The following is an 18,256-nucleotide window of genomic DNA, read 5'->3' as shown; positions in this document are numbered from 1 at the left end:
AATCAGGTATTGAGAACGCTTAACAACTGAACCAAATCTAGCTTGGGCAACACTACTCTACATTGTTTGTCTGTGTTTATCGAGCCATTAGCTGTATTATTGGAGGCAAATATTTACCCCTCACTAATAAACAAGCGCACATTTTTCGGGGGAAGACAACTCTGAAAGGAAGAACCCAATCGCTTTCTCCAAGAATCGAGATTACGAACGTTGTAATACAATGCTTTATTGCCGTTACTCGGCGGAGAGAATGTTATTAAAGCTTAAACATCATTCACAACTTGGCATAGAATCTCAAGTGTTTCCTGCCAATAGCACACGTGCGACGATTATTAAAAGCTCTATTTCATAACAAAAAAAGTTTTCAATGTATTCAGAAAACTACGCTTTAAAATTTGTTGATCTTTTGTCTGTTTATGTTAAGAGTCGTGGATGTTAGACCAGGCGTAATGGATAAACAACTTTTGTCAAAACAATTGTCAGTCATTACGAGTTCATAGTTTATGCATAGTGGGTCTCTGGAATCCACTTAGAAACCTTCACTGATCTGAAGGAAGCGTGGTTTGAATCGCGTCATTGGTAAACGAGAGAGTATCCTGAGCGCTTTTCAGAGGAAAGAAACGACTTTCGTTGTTTGATCCAATGATGGATTTGTATGGTCAAAAGTAAGTATAACATGTTTTCGTTATATTTATGCAATAGGTACTTTGCCTTTTTGGTAATAATAACTAGCGGACAGAATACTGCCCTGTATGATGCAATGAACATTTGAGCAAAAAAGTGCATTTAACAGTCTGACAGCGACTACAAAAAGTCTCCTTTGTCTCTGCTTTAGCCGTCAAGTTTGGACATTGAGAGCGAGAAATTTGACACTTAAAGATCCAAGTTCCCCATGGAAATGAAGTAAACAAGAAGTTTGACACGCTTTTCACTGACCATTGGAAAAATAATTATCATATTGCATGTCTATAAATTTATGAAAAGGGCTGAGAGGATTTCGTGATTCACCAGCAGGCGACTGATTTGGCTCTTACGGACGAAATGCTAGTTGAAATAACTTTAAGCCCCATTTACACGAGCAATTTTTCCTTGACAAGTCCACTTGTCAACGAAAATTTGCCGACTGTACACACTAGCAAGTTTTCCTTGACAAGTTTTCCTTGACAAGTTTTCCTTGACAAGTTTTCCTTGGTAGTGTAAATGAAAAATATGACAAGTTTTCCTTGTCACATTTTCCTTGTTGTCCATCTACACGAGCAAATTTCAGACTTGACAATTTTTCCTTGTCAAGGAAAAGCTAGCATGCCAGATTTTCCTTGACAAGGAAAGTTTGTCCACTATTCCCCATCTACACGAGCAATTTTTCCTTGTCAAGGAAAACTTGTCACCTTACAGGCAACTAGTTGTTGTTAAAAAGTGTTAATCGATTTTACAGATCCTAGTAAATTGCTGTAGCAACAGCATCGATGCAAATCATCCAGAATCAGCGGGAGGGAGAATTAAGTCAAATGCAAATTCTTTCTCGAGATCGATAATATCGTAAAAAAACTTATAGGTGTTGCAAAACGAAGCGGTCACGAACAACTTCCTTGACGAACTTGACAGGAACTTGAATAGTAATTATCCGGAAAATATTTCTGCTCGAGAGGCCGCAATTCAAGAGCCTTAAAGACCCGTCCGATATCTCTGGGAAAACCAAAATCCTGTTCTTTCAAAATATTCCGTGTTATAAATCGTGGGATTGGAAAACGTAAAAATATCATTTTAGAGATATCTGTTAACCGCGAAAGCTTTATGAGAAGTAAGCACGAAAATTGCCATATTAAATAAGTACATCCTGCTTTATAGTGGCTGAAAAACGCAAAGCACTTTTATTTCTACAGTTTTCTTTAAACAAAATGACTTCATGCTTGCCTTAACAAATTTTGATGATCATGCCAGAGGCTTTTTCAGTTAACCGCATTATGGAGTTATTATTCCCAATTGCCATTAAATCAGCTCAATTAGCTCAAACAAGTCAATTAAGACTGGTGGCAGACAAACATCCTCAAGAGAATGCAGGAGGTGGACACAGCTATTGTAGGTCTTACTCTCAATCGGTCAGGATAACGCCACGGTAATTTTTATACCTTGTGCCAACTTCTTAAGAGAAAATATGGGTTGGTATAAGAAGCGGTTGGATAGAAACTGCGGCCGTTATGTTCACCAGCTAATACTACAAATTAAATAAAATAGTTCCTCTTCTTAGTTAATTTCCTATTTTATGCTTTCTTCAGGTTTTACCAAGGAACGCCCAAAATACGCTTTGCCCTGTGTCGGCTGACCTGATTGGATAAACGTGACGCACATCAGGCAGACATTGAACGACAACTACAGCCTGGTTTCCATTCAAGAAAAAATGTTCACTTAATAAATAGAATCTTGTCGACAATTTAAATACTTTGTTTAAAATGAAGTTTCAAACTGTAGATCAGCGGCAATGAAGAGAATGGAAGAAAATTTTAAAGAAAAGATCGTGGATAGCGGGGAGCTATCTAGCGTCAGTATGGAGGCAGATGTAAAAGATATTGAAATGAAGAGGAGAGACTCGTCAAGCAAGACATTTGATTCGCAATCACGCGTTAAAATTAAAAAGTCCTTGGCACAAGCAGAGGTACCACCGGCAATGATGAATGATTTGAAGGAAGCAAACGATGTCATTAAAAGACTGAGGGAAAGTCTTAAGGATGAAAAAAAGCTTTCGGTCGCCAAGGACACGACAATTGAAAATTTACGCCACGAAATCGACCTATTGAATGAAGAGTTTGTTGACAGGAAAAAGGAAAATAGCAAAAACAATTCTGAAATAAGAAAACTGAGATCAAAAAAGATTTCCTTAGAAACAGAGAACAAGATTTTGGAGCGGCAAGTAAAGATGGCAAACGAATCAAACAAGAGATTTCATAATGAGCTACATGAAATGCGAAACAAGCTTCATGTTCAGGAAGGGAAAGTCAGAGAGCTTCGAGTGCAGAGGTCGGAAGCCTATCGAAAATGTGCACAGCTTCTCCAGACCAGTCTAGACAAAAGTACCAGGCGGCGATATTTTCTTCAACAATTGCAAAACGAGATACAAGCACATAATGTCACCTCTAGCAAATTTCGAATGGAAAAGGAAGCCTTAGAGACCCTAATGCAAGAGGACAATACGGAAGACAAATGGAAATCGTCTTACGCATTGTCGGAGGGAGAAAAAACAATTTTTCAAAGGGACTTGGAGAGTGCCCTCGTTGGAAGTAAGAGCAAAGTCCCTGAAAGAAGTACCCAAGTAGAGAAGATCACCATGGTGATTGAACGAATCGTCACTGAAGCACTGAGGAGTCGGCTGGGTAAAGAAAAACAACAAAAAGTTTATGTGTCAAAAATGATACAGGAAGCCCAACATCACATCAGAAGTTTGGACAAGATTGAATCTTCTCATATCGAGACAGCCCAAAGATTAAAAGACAAAGTAGAAAAGCAACTCAATACGTTAGACGTTGATGTTAAAGATTTCTCAAAGGAGCTACGATTGGCTCACAATTCAATGAAAGAAGATGAGGAAAAGATTCGATCAATTGCAAAAGCATCCACAGACAACGCAGAAGTTGAACGCATCTGTTTGGCGCGAAGAGCTTTACAAGAGGAAAAGCTGGACCTTGAGAGTGACATACAAATCATGGAGAGAAGAACAGAAAATTCGACAAGTGAAGTGTCATCTGGTGATATGGAAGTTCTTTCAATGAAGCGAAGAATGGCCGATATGCTGAAAGAGAAGCTATTGCTGTCAGATAAGTTGATCGAGTCTCAAAATAATTTGTGTAATCTCGAAAACCTGTTGGAAAGGAGAAGCCTTGAAAGTGAGAAAAGGGAAAAGGAACTCAATGAGAAAGAAATGAGGATTGTGGCGACAGAAGAAAGTTTACTGGCGGCGCAAAAAGAAACTCTAAATCTTAAGGAAGAACTTGAAACAGCAAAGAAAGAAGTGGGAGAAATGATAGATGTAGAAACACAAACCGATACTAAAACGAGGAATAGGTCACATAGAGTTGAACTGAACTTTATCCCTTGTTTACAACCAACCCTGACAAGGAAGGTGGAAACATTAAAGCAAGAGCTCTTTGCTGTTAGAAGAAACAGCTTGCCACAGCTAAGTAAATTTATTCCCGTGAACAATAGGGGAGTTCAGGTTGGAGGTGAAGCGAATGGTGTAAAGATTTTTCAAGAGGAAAGATCTCGTGCAGCAAGGAGAAGGTTTTCAGTGGACACGACTTCGAGTGGCCACGTCAAAAGTGAGCGCAGAATCAGCAGAACGGAGTTGACTTTGACCAAACGAACAAACAAACAGGTACATGTACAAATCGGCAATCATGGGGCTTTTCTAGAAGAAAGCATGGATCATTCCAAAGGTACAGAAGAGTTAGGAAAGAAAGTGAACACTGAGAGTAAAGAGCCCGAAGCCACAATGGGAGAAAAGCATGAAGTCATCAAGAGAAAAGAGGAAAATCAGCAACTGCAGGAAAACAAGTCTGAAGAAGCGACTTTTGTCAAGGATTATCCACCTTTTAATCAGCCAAAAAGAGTATCAGAGCTTTGGACAGCTATTGAGGAAACTAGAAGTGAAAAAGAACAAGGGATAAAACAAATCAAGGAGCTTCAAAACGAATTAGAAAAGCAAGAGGAAGAAATACAATTACTTATTCAGAGCGTTGAGCAACCAAGTAAAGAGGAAACTGTTAATGAAATAAATGCCGTAAACTATCCATCTGTTTTGAACAGCAAAGACAATGCATGTGAAGATGGCGTTCTAGGGATTCATTCGGCTCCTGAAGTCTCACTTGACGATGAGAAACAAATCCAAGAAATAGTTACAAGTAATACCGAAGGAAAGGTTGAAAACGAGGAAATCTCAGATTTGAAATCCTTGCAAGAGGAAAAGAGGAAAGAAGATGAAAGTCCTACCGGAGACGTTGCACAAAACAAATCCAACATGGAAGATTTAATAGTGTCTCCTCAAAATGCCCAGAGACAAAATAGTTGGAACGTGGAGGAGACTTCAGAATGCAAACGCTGTGTATCTGACGTAAAAATCTCAGCTTATCAATCAATGGTAAAAATTATCAACTCGACAGAAGACCTCGAGACGTGTAAATGCAAAATTTCTGATTTGCAGATGTCTTCTGAGGATGAAATGTCAAAACGCGGAGCGCTTAACGAAAACACTGAAAGGAGTAAATCCGAACTTTCTGATGTAAATACGTCGCTCAAAAAAAACCAAAAAGAGATGAATCACTATGCAGCAAATGGTACACAAGAGTGCAAGTCGGTGATATTTGATGCGGCTGTCTCAGTTGACAATGGCAAGGCTGAGAAAACAACTGATGAGTACAAATCCAAAAAATTAATTTCTGATCTTAAGAATAGAGAAGGAGACATGGAACGGTGCACGACTCAAACTTCATACACGATAGAAGAAAGAAAGGAAAAACAAGGCTCGGTGGAGGTACTGAAGAGAAACGAATCCGAGATTTCACATCCAAACAGTTCTCCCATTGAGAAAAAGGGCGTAAAACAGGCGGTGGACAATAACCATGAAGACCTTCTAGTTTCTGTTAATGAAACAAGGAAAGAAAACCACATACCTGAAAGTGAAAATAGCGAGCTAAGAAGAGATAATCAAAAGCTTACAGGAGTAGTGGAAGGATTTGAAATAAAGGAAGCGGAAGTAAAAGTTGAAAAGGAAAGATCATTGCTGGCTTACAATTCACAGCTTAAATTAACAGTGGACAATCTCAAGAATCAAATCTTAGGAGCGGACAAAAAAATCCAAGACTTAAAATGTCAAGCAGAAGAAGATAACAAGACCATTTGTCAACTAACACAAGAACAACTAAAAAATGAACAGCTGCAAGAACAGATATACTTGCTAGAGACAAACATCACTGAAAAAGACTCGATCTTAGAGCTAAAATTGAAAGAAATTTTAAAAAGAGACGAACAAATTGAAAAGATTGCACAAGAAAAAGAAAACCTCGAAAAGATGATTCAAGACGTTTTGTCCACAAAGGAGGTTAATGATTTAGCGGCTTGTGAAGAGAAAGAGAGTGAAATTCTGAAGGCTCAGAAATACGTACCTGATATCTACGTGGTTCCTAATGAGGTTTATGGCAATGTAAATGTGGAAGATATGCGTAGAGGACTGAACGAATTTAAAGGACAATTAAAAACTTTACAGGTAGAGTTAGAGGCGATTCAAAGTGAAAAACAAAATTTGGAAGCTACTGTACAACAGCTGCGAAATGTGAAAAGAAGCCAAGGTAACGAACTAGCAATTCTTCGCCAACAGATTCAAAAGTTCGAAGATGGTGTACATGATACGCAAAGAGCACTTGAAAAGAATGCAGGCCTACTGATTGAGAAAGAGAAAGAGCTACGTGGACTTGTGAACGAGAATGTTAACAATACTAGACAGATAGAAAATTTGGAGACAAGTTTACGGGATGCGCTGCAAGAGAGAGACTCCACTTTAGCTGGTAGGTATATATCACAGTAATTTCTCTTTTGATTTGGTTATGCGTTACCGCGTTTCATAAAGTCGTACGCCAAAGACAGCCATTCAGAGATAAAAAAAAAATCATCATTCAGCTATAACTTTAACAACACCATCAAGAACAACTATAACAATAATTGTTTCGCTGGAGTTTTCCCGCTGAATGACGCGCGCCATCTGCATGTATTGGCTTTGTGTTTGTGTCTTTAGTCCTTAGCCAAACCAATTATACCTCAGTTGACTTTAGTTTAAGGCTACCTGATTGAAAACCTGTTCGATAATCAATCAAAGTGCCACTGTCGTTACTCGTGGATATGAAAGTTACCGCGATTGTTTAAAATTGGCAGGCTGAAGTTTTCTTTATGCATTATCATTGATAGTTGGATAATTGTGTAACAGCACGGTGGGCTCTCATATACAACTAGATACCCAAAATAATGCATGTATGTGAGGTAATCCCCTTTGCTGCAATTCAACCCTGTGAAATAAGTATACCATTTCTCCAATAGGGATAAGATTACTCGTTAACACATCCTCTATAAAGAGCTGGACCATGTGTTCAAAGTTCGTTGCACAGATGACAGAGTAATTTAGCATAAGGTCTGATTTTTGTTGCCAGGTCATATTGTTAATGTCATCAGGGTTAGCAAGTAGAGCAGATCCATTCAGTAATGTAAACACTTTTTGTGCCAGTTATACATTCCTCCAACAAACCTTGCGAATATTTTTCACTATATTTGATACTGTTACACTTAGAAACAGATGATCTGAACCATGAATGATCACAGCAAGTGCATACATATTCAGGGCCATGTGTTATCTTATCACGAAAAAGAATGAATCACTTTTGACATGGAATGTCTAAATTATAGAGTCTTGACCTTGACAAATTTCAGTTTGGTTTAGCCTTAAGCTCTGCATAGCTTTTCTTAAATGGTTTTATGCTTTTCTGATATGTATGTCTCTGATATGTTCTGGATTGCTTGGATTTGATGGATTTGGATCAGTTTGATTTGTTCAAGTTGTATTCATGTGGATTTGATGACTCATAGCTTGCAGAACTTCGTGATAGCTTTGATAAACATAGGTATACTTTGATAGCTTCGGTGTTACTCTCCAAATGGCAGTCACCTTCCAAATGGAATTTATTTATTCCCCGTGAGCTTAGGGGATGAACAGCACTGTCTTCTCACATTGTGTCTGTCGATTCCATTTCTACACGCGTACTTATTAAAGTCTTCGCGTTGGTCAGTGAAAGGCGGTGCACAACTAATTGCATCAATCTGTACTTGTTCAGAATATTTTGCTTCACCTTCGAAGAAAGCCATTTCTTTAATTCTTCCGTTTCTTGCTTCTAAATGCAGCGGAAGGTGCTCAAACACTTAAGTATAAAAGCGGCATACAGCAATGGCGGTGCACAACCACGCGAACAGGAAGTCACAGCTTTCTAAGCTGTGTTGTGATTATCCATCCTGATTGATGATTGGCTTATTAGATCGAACTTCCGGTTACGCAGGAGTGACACATTTGCATAAAGAACCTCACCAAAACTCGTGGATATATCCACGAGTAAAAACGAGGTACACAAAATTCAACTCAATCACCCTTTGAATAAAATAAATGTCTAATTGTCTTGCGGGGTAGAGACGACTGAGAAAAACGATATTCTTCAGCTTAGTAAAAGTAAAACGTCGACAAAAAAAAGACCCGATACAGAGAATTAACTTTCCAGTCAATTGGCGCGTTTTATCCTTGCATGTCGCGATCAAGATTTTTACAAAACGTATCAACTAATCTTCTTGATCAATGTTGATCTTTTAATCTTCGGTGGCGTATTTATTGTTGTTATTCAAGTTAAAACAATAGTTTTCTTTCCTCTAATCTTTTAAGCCGGATATCGAAAAACCAACGCAAAAGTGAAAGATCTTACGTAACTAATCCTGTTTTTTGAACGGGTTGTGTGAGTTCACCCCTATAGTTCAAGCAAGACCCGACGTAAGAATTACCTGCATAGAGAGAAACCACTTCTCTGTTGTGTATCAAAATTTAATGTTCTTTAACATTATCGAATAACGTTTAATAAACACAGTCAAAGAAAAGTTCTATTTGAGCATTACATCGTTCCTGTACAATTGTTAATATCGTTTTCCGTTGGTAGAGTCTAGCATGCCCTTAAAATAAAAAATACATATTTTCCCTTGCAAATCTACTCTCTAGTTTGTCGCTTTTTTCTATTCCCTTATTTAAAATTACGAGTTTCCGATTGCAAAAAGGTTGGTACAGTACTCTCACATTGTTACGTCAACGCTAAGAACGTATTTCATTAATTTGTCTCAAATTAATGGATTTACCATTCTGTACGTAAAGGACTCACAATTTTCCTGCTACGTTAGTCAAACATGTTCTTTAGTGTATTGTTTTAGTTCTTTTGCTTTCTTTTCTTTCGTCACAGAGCCCACTCAGGCAGAATATTAATTGCATTGTACATTAACGCCGTACGTTAGAGAAAATGTTGCAAACACAGCTTCATACACGCAAATTAAGACCTTGCCAAATCCGTTCAAATCATTAACTCTGCTAAGTTTCCCGATAAGTGAGCGTTAAATTCACATACTGTTTAAAAAACTGTGGAGTACTATTGGCTTGAAAAGTGTTTTCTGTTCGGTTCAATAATCCTTTTGTTTTACTGAAGTAAAGGACGCTACTCATCATTGTTGTAATACTGAGTACCGATGCCTCTTTCGTCACACTCTTATTTTTAATACTCATCCCCGAGAAAAATGAAGCCTACTTAAATTAAAGAGAGTAGATCCTAGGCTTTATCATAAAGTTGGCAGGAGTTGAATGTTAATTCATCCATTTTAACAGTTCCTTCCAGGAGCGCCGGCTATTTAAAGTCATAATTCCCACTGGATTAAAATAACAATGAACTCTGATATCCTGCATGATCCTTTTACGCGTTGGATCTCGCGTTAAGTTTATTTGAGGTTAAGGTACAGAACAGTTCAATTCTTAGTCTTTAAGTGTTAATTTGTTTGTTTTAGCACTTAACGTTCCTAATAAATAATACCTGTGACTTGTTCTTTTTTGTAGCGAAAGACAAGACCATCCAATTGCTTCAAGAGACGAACCAAACATTGGAAAACGAGGTATGCCAACTTAGAATGGACATGAAAGAACAGATGTCCGAAGAAGACTATAAGGCCTTAACGGGCAAGCTCAAAGAAACAGAGCTCAAATACTTACTCACTACACAAGAGAAGGATAAAGTTGAGAAGGAATTGAAGAACACCAATGAACGAATCATCGCGTTGCAAAAAGACCTTGGCCACGCACAAGCCTTAAGTAAGGGAAAAGAAGACAAGCTCAAAATGCTTACAGCAGAAAACATTGATCTAAAATCACAGATTGAAAACAAAAATAAGATTTTGAGACAAGAAGAAAAGCTGCGGATGGAAAACATGAAAAGCTTGGATGCCCTGAAGTTCAAAATGGAGAAAATGGAAATGGATGACAAGAGGCAAAGAGAGAGGTTATTTAGTTTAAAATCAGCATGTACAGAAGCCAACGAAGCCTACAAGATCGTCAAAAATCAAAACCACGATTTGAAGCTTGAGATCGAGAATGTAAAGAAGAAGCTCAGCGAGAAAGACTGTGAACTAGAGGCCACGGAAAAAGAGAAAGAGGAAATTGAAGTACAGATTTTAAACGCTTCCAGAACGATGGACGACTTGCGCAAAAACTCGAGTATCCGAATAGATGAGAGTGTTTCGCCTGATTCCGCCCTTGGCATTTCGCTTACTTCTGCTGCTTTTGATTTCAGTTCAGGTCCTAACAGCCCAACATCTGTAGCCTCTGATAATGCATTTTCTGCGGATAGCTTCGGTGAGCAAGACACGGGCTTGTTATGCAAAATGCCGTCGATGATCGAAAACTTCAAAGCAGTTGTCCGGGAGAACGAAGCTATGCGCAGTAAGCTTTACGATTTAACTGTGCGTAAGGAAAAAATCGAGGGTGAAATGCGGCATCTAATTGAAGTGAATGAGATGCTGAAAAGTGACGTCGCTGTGAAAGGGAAGAGTGTTGTTAGCCTAGAAGAGAAGGCCAAGATGCTGGAGAACGAATTACAACATGCAAAAAACAAGATTGTGAGTGCAGAGCGCAGCTTGTCCGTTGTATCCTCACAAGCCGACCTCTTGAAGTCAGAGCTTGAGAACCGCACAAAAGAGTTCACAGAGTTACAGGGAAAATTGAGATGCATGAAAACAAAGAGAAATCATTAGAGCTGCACTCGAAATCGGTAACGGAAAAACTGGAACATGAAGCGTCCCAGAGGAAGAGATTTGAAGACCTCTCGCGAAGGTTGATCGATGAAAGCACTTTACACAAGAACACCCTGCAAATCATCGCAACCAAATTGTTATCTCCGTCTGTCAATTCTGACGAAAATTATTCTTCGGCACAGGGAACTGTTCCCATAGCAACCGTAGAAGAAATGTTGGACACGTTACTGAAGAATAAGACAGATTTAGAAGTCTTGGCTTCTAATCTTCAGGCGGAACTCGCAGATTTACAACTGGCAAACGGAGACTTACAAAAACACCTCACTCAGTACTTGGAATCCGAGAAAATGAGGAAGGAATTGAAAGAAGAGCTCCAGGCAGTGATAGTTCGTGACGAGTTAAAAAGTGCTACAATTGTTAAGCTGGAAGAACAAAAGAGAACTCTTGAAGATCAAAACAAAAGCTTCGAAGAGGCGATTAAGAAAATGACAACGAAACTTGAAGAACTTGAGGACGTTGAATTGAGATCGAACGCAATGAAATGCACAATCGCAAAGCTGGAAAAATCAAATGAGATTTCCTCAGAAGAAGCGGAAAATCTGAAAAATGATCTACTGAGGGCTAATGAAGAAAACGAAAAATTGGAGAACAAGCTAAGGTATTTCCAAGATAAGATGGCCGAGATTGAGACCACAAGCGATGCATTCCAAGTTGAAAACGAGAAGTTGCGCACAGATGTAATCGCTCTGACACAAGCAAAGTGTGAGATTGAAATGGTGGTTTCTGAAGCTGAGCGACATAACAAGAAGCTAAAAGAAGCTGCTGATAACGAGAGGGTGAATTTGAAGATTATAGAGGCTCAGAAGAATGATGCTGTTACTAGCTTTGAAGCTGTGCGGAATGAGTTGGAGAGAACAAAGAATTGCTTAACATCGATGGAGGAAAAACAAGAAAAAGCCGACCAATCTGTGGAGGAAATGCGAAAGGAGAACTTGTGTGCTACTCTAGAGAAGCGTAGGCTGGAAGAAGAGTTGCAGCTTGCTAAAAAAGACTTGTCGGAAATGGAAGAACGTTACAGTAACTCTATCCAGCAGAAAGAAAACTCGCAACGGAAATTAAACCTTGCTAATGTTGAAGTAGCAAAATTGATGAATGCGCAGGAGCAGAGCAGGAAGCAGACTGATGCTTTGGAAAAGAGCCTTGTTCAGTCAAAACTAAAGAATGAAGAGCTAGAAACCGCATTAGAGATCAATCACTTGGAGAAAACCAAGGTGATGAAACACGACATTGAAAAAACCAAATTATACAAGCACTGGAGGCAAAGATAAAGGAATTCCAAGAAAAACAACAAACTCTAACAAATGACTTGTACGTCGCAACAAGGAAAGTCTTAACACAACAACAGAATGTAGAAACTTTGATGAATGAGATGGGCAACTTGCCGAATCGTGAAATAATAGTGTCTATCAAGAACAGTCAAGGAGAAGATAAACGTAACGTTGAAAAAGAAACCGCACAAAGAGGAGTTGATTGGTCAGAAAGAGAAGAGGTGTTGGAAAATTTGAGGCAAAGTATCCGCACAACCACAAGAAATCTCGACGTTTGCCGATCTGAGGCCAAGCTTCCCGAAATTGATACGAAAGACTGCCAGAGAGATATTGAATTTATCAATAAGGAGTTCTTACTTCTTCGCAATCAGCTGTCGACTTTCTCCGTCTCATCTCGAGTACTAAGTGAAGAAATTAAGAGGTCGAAAGAAGATTTGAAGCAGAAGGAAACTGTGTTGGAAGAAACGAAAGAACAAAATAAAAACGTAAAAGAAGAAAACTTGGAGAATCGAGAGTCGATAATTCAGCTACAAAGGAAATGCACCGAGCTGGAGTCACTGTTCGGAGAATACGAAAGCAAAGCGGAACAACAACATAATGAATTGGTTCGAGCTAACCAGCAGGTATCGACTCTGGATTCCACTCTGTTAAGAACCGAGCAGAAAAAAATAGTGCTGGAAAAAGAGCTCTTGGTTGCACAAGAGAAGATTTCTAACTTGGAAGCGTGCGTTCGAGCGATGAAAGACGAAGGTCGGAATGATAAAAAAAGAATTGCGACATTAGAGACGGAATTTAACGACAAGCAAGTACTCGCGCAGGAGCTGAAGAATACAGAATCAATGATTAGAGACTTCAAGTCAAAATTAGAGGATGCCCTGAAAGAAAAAGAAGAAGCGAAGGCTGAAATGTATGGAAACCGAGAAGAACTGTACCAGCAACAAGTAGAATTGAAGAATGCTCGTAAAGATGTCGAGAACTTAAAGAAACAGGTGAACTTAGAAAAGGAGATGAAGCAAAAGGTAGAGTTGGATTTTAGCGAAAACACGGCAATTTGCAAGAAGTACAAAAATAATCTGCAAGAGTTAGAACGGGCACTTGAAAGGCAGCGCGAACACAGCTCAGAGATGGAAGAGAAAGTTAGCATTGTGGAGATGGCAGAAAACACCTTGAGGAAAGAAACAGAGTTACAAGCAATAGAGATGAAAAGACTGGAAGAAGAACTGGCCCAGTGTAAAGAACAATACGCTACTCTTTGCAAAACCCACGAGACAGGTGAAAAGGAACGAAAAAAGCTTACTAATGAACTGATAGCGGCAGAGGAGAAAATCGCAAAACTACATGGAACCTGTTCAGAGCTTCTTAAAGAAAAGGAATTAAACTCATGTAAAGTCTCATCCCTGAACGAGGCCTTGGAGGTTATCATTGCCAGCAATGAAGAAACTGCAGATAATCTGAAAACTGAGTTATTAACAGCGAAAAAAGAACTCTCGGTGACTAACAGTGCTCTTGACAGAAGGCAAAAGCAATTGGATGATTTGCAAGAGGAACTCAAAAACGACGAGCTCAAGATCAAGTCACTCGAAGAGAAGAAACAAGAATTATTCGAAAAATACTGGGCAAGTCAAAACTTACTTTCGGACGCAGAGGGAACTATTCAAAAGTTGAGGTCAGAAAACAAAGAAATAAAAGAGCAGAACGCCTCAGTATCCCAGCGCATTCAACAACTTCAATTCACGCTGCAAGCTGAGAGAGATAATAACGACAACGAGAGAGCAGTATGGAATGATCAAGTGTACAAGCTCAAGACTCTCCACCAAAAAGCAACGGATGAGTGTGGATACTTGAAAACATACTTAGAGCAAGTTAAGTCGTCCTTAGAAAAGACCGAAGATGAACTGAAACAGACAAGCGAGTATTTGACTGAAAAAGAAAGAGCATTCGAAGAAGATATCACCAGACGCGATCACGAATTAGACGAATTATCACTAAAAAATTGCAGCCTTAAGGGAGAATTGATGACAACAAAAGATGCCTTAACGAAAACAAGCTCTGAGAATGACGACTTAAAAGAGCGATTAGGAATCACACTGGAAAAAGTTGAAAGGCTCGAAAAGGAACTCCAAGAAAGAAATGCTGACGTCGAAGATCTCTTAGCAGAAGCCCAAGCAAAACTAAAGGTTGTTCAAAAGATGAAAGCTACGAACAGCGGCGAGCTCTTGGCTGAGCTCCCATTCTCAGAGTTTCCAGAGTTTATTGCTAGAGAGGATGAAGAAGGCACTGATGGAGTGGGTGCAAACCATCTGTCAACTCGGGAATCGTCGATGAAACATGTGATGACCTCTTTTCATAAGACGTGTCTGGCCTCCTTTTATGACAACAGGGGTCTTCAGCAACAACTGGCGGCTAAATTGGAGGAGATAACGCGCTTGGAGGATCATGTTCACAAAGAGGGAAACAGTATGTCTGAATTTAAGAGGCATTTGCATGACTTGGAAAAGAAAAACGCAAAATTGGAAAATGAAGTAAAGCGACTGAGAAAACGCCTAGGAAGTTTGAAACTAAAAACTGTGGAAATGGAAAAAGAGAAAAACAATGAGATGACAGAGATAAAGAGGGAGAAGGTCTTTCTTGAGAAAGACTTGAAGAACACTAAAGAAGCTTTGGACGTAATAAAAGAAAAGTTGAAAACTTGTGAAGAAGAGAAAGGCCGACATGCTAAGGAGCTAAACGCGACACGCAGGCAAATTGTTGATGCAAAGGACGACCTCGACGAAAGACAACAGCAGCTACGCACACTGGAGGAAAATTGTCTACAGTTCGAGAGGCGCACACTTGAGCTAGAAGAAAATGATTTAGCATCTCAAAAACTTATCCGCGACAAAGAAAACGAGTTCAGTACCACCAAAGAAAAGCTTAATGAACTGCAAAGACTTTATGACGAAGCAAACGAACATAAGATAGAGCTTTACTCAAAACTTGGAAGAGTGGAGGAGCAATTGGCAAAATTAGACAGTGTTTGTCGAGAGAAAATCAACAAGAATGAAGTTCTTGAGAGTCAGATTGCAGATCTGAAAGATGACCTCGCCAACAAAAACTCAAACTTGGAGAATACAGTTGATGACATGAAGAATTGGCAAGAGAAATGCGAGGAACTGGAGATCCAGCTGGGAAGCCTGCAAGCTACTAATGAAATACTGAAACAGCAGCTGGCCACTACAAGAAAAGATCTGATGCAGCTAAAAGAAATGTTACAATCAGAAAAAGAGCTAAGTGGTAACTTAAGAAGTCAAATCAATGATCTGCAAAACGAAAATAATAACCTCGAGGCTGAATTGAAGAAAGCTTTACAACAGAAGGAGAGCAAAACAGAAAGGTTAATGAAATTGGAGGAAAACTTAAACAATGCAGAGGAGAAGGCAGGGAATTCCTTCCGCGAAATGGAGAACTTTAAACGACAGATGGTCAAGGTTCAGAGTGACGCATGCTCGGATTCTGTGCGTAAACAACTTGAGATTGGCAAGTTAAGAGCCGAAGCTGAATCGCTGAGAAAGGAGATACATGAAAAGGACAAAGAACTTAGCGAAACCCTTTCTAAGACCAAAATAACAGAAAAGGAGAACGAATTCCTAAAGAAAGATCTGGCGCAAAAGCACAGCCGAGAATCTGAGCTGAAACTGGACCTAACGTCGACTAACAGCAAGCTTCAAAGCTATGTGATCGAAAGAGAATGCTGGGAACGCGAGGTTAAATCTGTCTTGAGTGAAATGGAACAAGAGAAGAATGTCAGTCAGTCAAAGGAAGAGAAGATGAAAAGACTGCGCACACGTTACGAGAAAGAGATCAAATTTCTGCGCGACCGAGTAGAAGCCTTGGAACTAGAAGTGCGCGTTATTCAAGAAGCAAACGAACAACAGAGGCGTGCAGATGAAATTTCATCAAAGCTTGCTATGGAATCAAAAGACATAGAGATAGACAACCTGAAGTTCCGTCTTCAAGCAAACGCAACGCATACCAGCGAGAAAAATGGTGTGATGGATATCATGAAACAACGGCTTCAAGAAAGGACAAGAGAAATCACTGATTTAATCGAGCAAATTCGAATGCTGAAGGAAAGTTATCACCTAGAACTAGGAAGCCTACATGCTGACCTCAAATGCGCTCAAATGGAGAACATGCTATGCACACGAGGAGAGATGAACATGGGACTTGAAGACTCGAGGCAGGAAAAGGAACTTCTTGAGGCCATAAAAAATAGTAGAAAAGAGTCGGAGCGCTTGAGGAGTCTTCTAAACAGCAAGATGAAAGAAATGAAATCTCTAAGCAATTACATCCTGTCAGAGAGAGGATCGGGAGAAAGAAAACCTGGATATTGAATTTCTTAAAACTAAAAGGACACCACGAAGGACTTTGTTATAAGACCATTGCATGAAACGTTCAATAGACAGCCTTAATTGTGGTTTATTGAGAATGGAGACTTTCGCGGTTTTTCCTCAAATGTTAATTAATGGGAGTGCATGACTGGATGTAGAGGTTGTTAACCCATTGACGACGAGTAAAATAGTCTGGCCTCGTTAGACTGACACTCCCAGGAATCAATGTGTTAATTGATAACTTACCAATTTCGGTTCTGTTTTACTCTATCAGATCAGAAACAAGAATTTTCAACAACGCATGGATAGGTTTGAGGCTCGTTGTAGCCATGATTTGTTTCAGGTCCACCGTTAAAGTTGCTACCAAGTGGCCTCAAAGCAACAAAAAACAGCAAACCTGTTAGTATATTTCATACATTTCAGTATTTTGTGTGCCTCGTGTGAGCGAGATAACAGCCTTTATCAAGCGCTTTTGAAGTAAAGGAGAAAAGCAACCTTCTTTTTATATATATTTAAAAGAAAACGATAACATTGGAAGTAGATAGGAAAAATAGCACTTCGGGCGGATAGTGTGTGGTTGCCCTTTACTGGTGTTTCATTTAACTGATAGTAGTTCATTTTGAAAGGGGTCCGCAACCTAAAATAAATGAATTTAGAAGTTGTTACATGTTACATTCAGTCTGATGCCAACGCTGAAAGGGCACGACTTAATTCCTTGACTGAACGAGCAATAGGTTAGTGCCGTCGAAAAATGAACTCTTCTCATAAACGAAATGTTTCGTTGACCGCACTTTGTTTCAGAATAAAGCGACCTTCCTAAAAAAATCATTTGATTTATCTTGAAAAATTATCTCAACCTCGTAATCAATGAAGTCCGCTTGGGCCGAAAACGATTGAAATAACGATGCTTTTGAAACGATGAACTTTATCTAAAGTGAAGTGGGCATGCGTAAAGCAAAAATATGAAAGTTTAAACGAAGATCATCGCAGCTATCACAGTGAGCTAAGATAGGAGCTGGGTTCGAATCCCGTTCAAGACTGTATAATTATTCTTAACACAATTTCCTCAGTATCCGACCCTTTGATTCCTAGGATTGATCAACTCGTAAATTCACCTCTCTATTTCAAAACACTGTCAGGGAGACAAGAACTAAGAGTACTAATTATCAGCATAAAGTTATGATCCTGATATGACACCAAATTCTCATGAGCAGCCAACAAAGAAATCTATGGGAGTAGTTAGGAGAATACTGAGGATAGCCTTCGTAGCCGTGCGAGCGATAGAGCGGCTTGCGCGCGAGGGCATTGGGGCAAGAAGGAAACCCCCGCACCATTCGCTCGGACAGGGAACATTGTGACGCCCGAAAACGGCCCGGTTTAGTTTCGGGACTTAGAAGAAACGGGCCCAAGTTGTTCAAAAGGTGGATAGCGCTAATTACCATCTAGTGGATGTCATAGTGAAACCAGTTGAGCTATACTGGATCGTGCTTTATCCGGTGGATAGAGTTATCCACCTTTTGATCAACTGAGGCCAGCCTGTTAAAACAAATGGCAGTTGCGTAATAGCCCATTTCCGAGTTGCTGTATGCCTCAGTTTCAAAGCGAGTCCTGGTGCACAACCATTCAAATGGAAATGAGTTGCGTATTCTTATGCAAATCAAACTCATTTCCCTTACAATAGTTGAGCACCAAGACTCACTTCGAAAA

The 18,256-nt window shown here is 39.5% G+C and overlaps 3 protein-coding genes across 3 annotated transcripts in view; all 3 read left to right on the top strand.

Annotated features, from left to right (window-relative positions):
* Positions 1–544: 544 nt before the first annotated feature.
* The window catches only part of LOC137972097 (golgin subfamily A member 4-like), a 32,450-nt gene continuing 14,738 nt past the window's right edge, over positions 545–18,256 (top strand). The window contains exons 1-3 of the mRNA XM_068818923.1: positions 545–665; positions 2,277–6,551; positions 9,662–10,396. Coding sequence (XP_068675024.1) covers positions 2,480–6,551; positions 9,662–10,396 — 4,807 coding nt within the window. The 5' untranslated portion in view covers positions 545–665; positions 2,277–2,479. The remainder of the gene's footprint in view (positions 666–2,276; positions 6,552–9,661; positions 10,397–18,256) is intronic.
* Positions 10,824–12,179, top strand: LOC137972096 (paramyosin-like). Its single transcript, XM_068818922.1, has one exon. The coding sequence runs from the start codon at positions 10,824–10,826 to the stop codon at positions 12,177–12,179; it is 1,356 nt and encodes a 451-aa protein (XP_068675023.1).
* Positions 12,272–17,221, top strand: LOC137972093 (putative leucine-rich repeat-containing protein DDB_G0290503). Its single transcript, XM_068818918.1, has one exon. The coding sequence runs from the start codon at positions 12,272–12,274 to the stop codon at positions 16,550–16,552; it is 4,281 nt and encodes a 1,426-aa protein (XP_068675019.1). The 3' UTR covers positions 16,553–17,221.

This window comes from Montipora foliosa, chromosome 9 (assembly GCF_036669935.1).
Source record: "Montipora foliosa isolate CH-2021 chromosome 9, ASM3666993v2, whole genome shotgun sequence".
NCBI lineage: Eukaryota > Metazoa > Cnidaria > Anthozoa > Scleractinia > Acroporidae > Montipora > Montipora foliosa.
The sequence above is the reverse complement of the archived record's forward strand: the minus strand, read 5'-3'. Positions and strand labels throughout refer to the sequence as shown.

What these genes read in the sequence shown, in the direction of transcription:
- LOC137972096 (XM_068818922.1), top strand. Translation starts at nt 10,824, where the DNA reads ATGCATGAAAACAAAGAGAAATCATTAGAGCTGCACTCGAAATCGGTA.
- LOC137972093 (XM_068818918.1), top strand. Translation starts at nt 12,272, where the DNA reads ATGAATGAGATGGGCAACTTGCCGAATCGTGAAATAATAGTGTCTATC.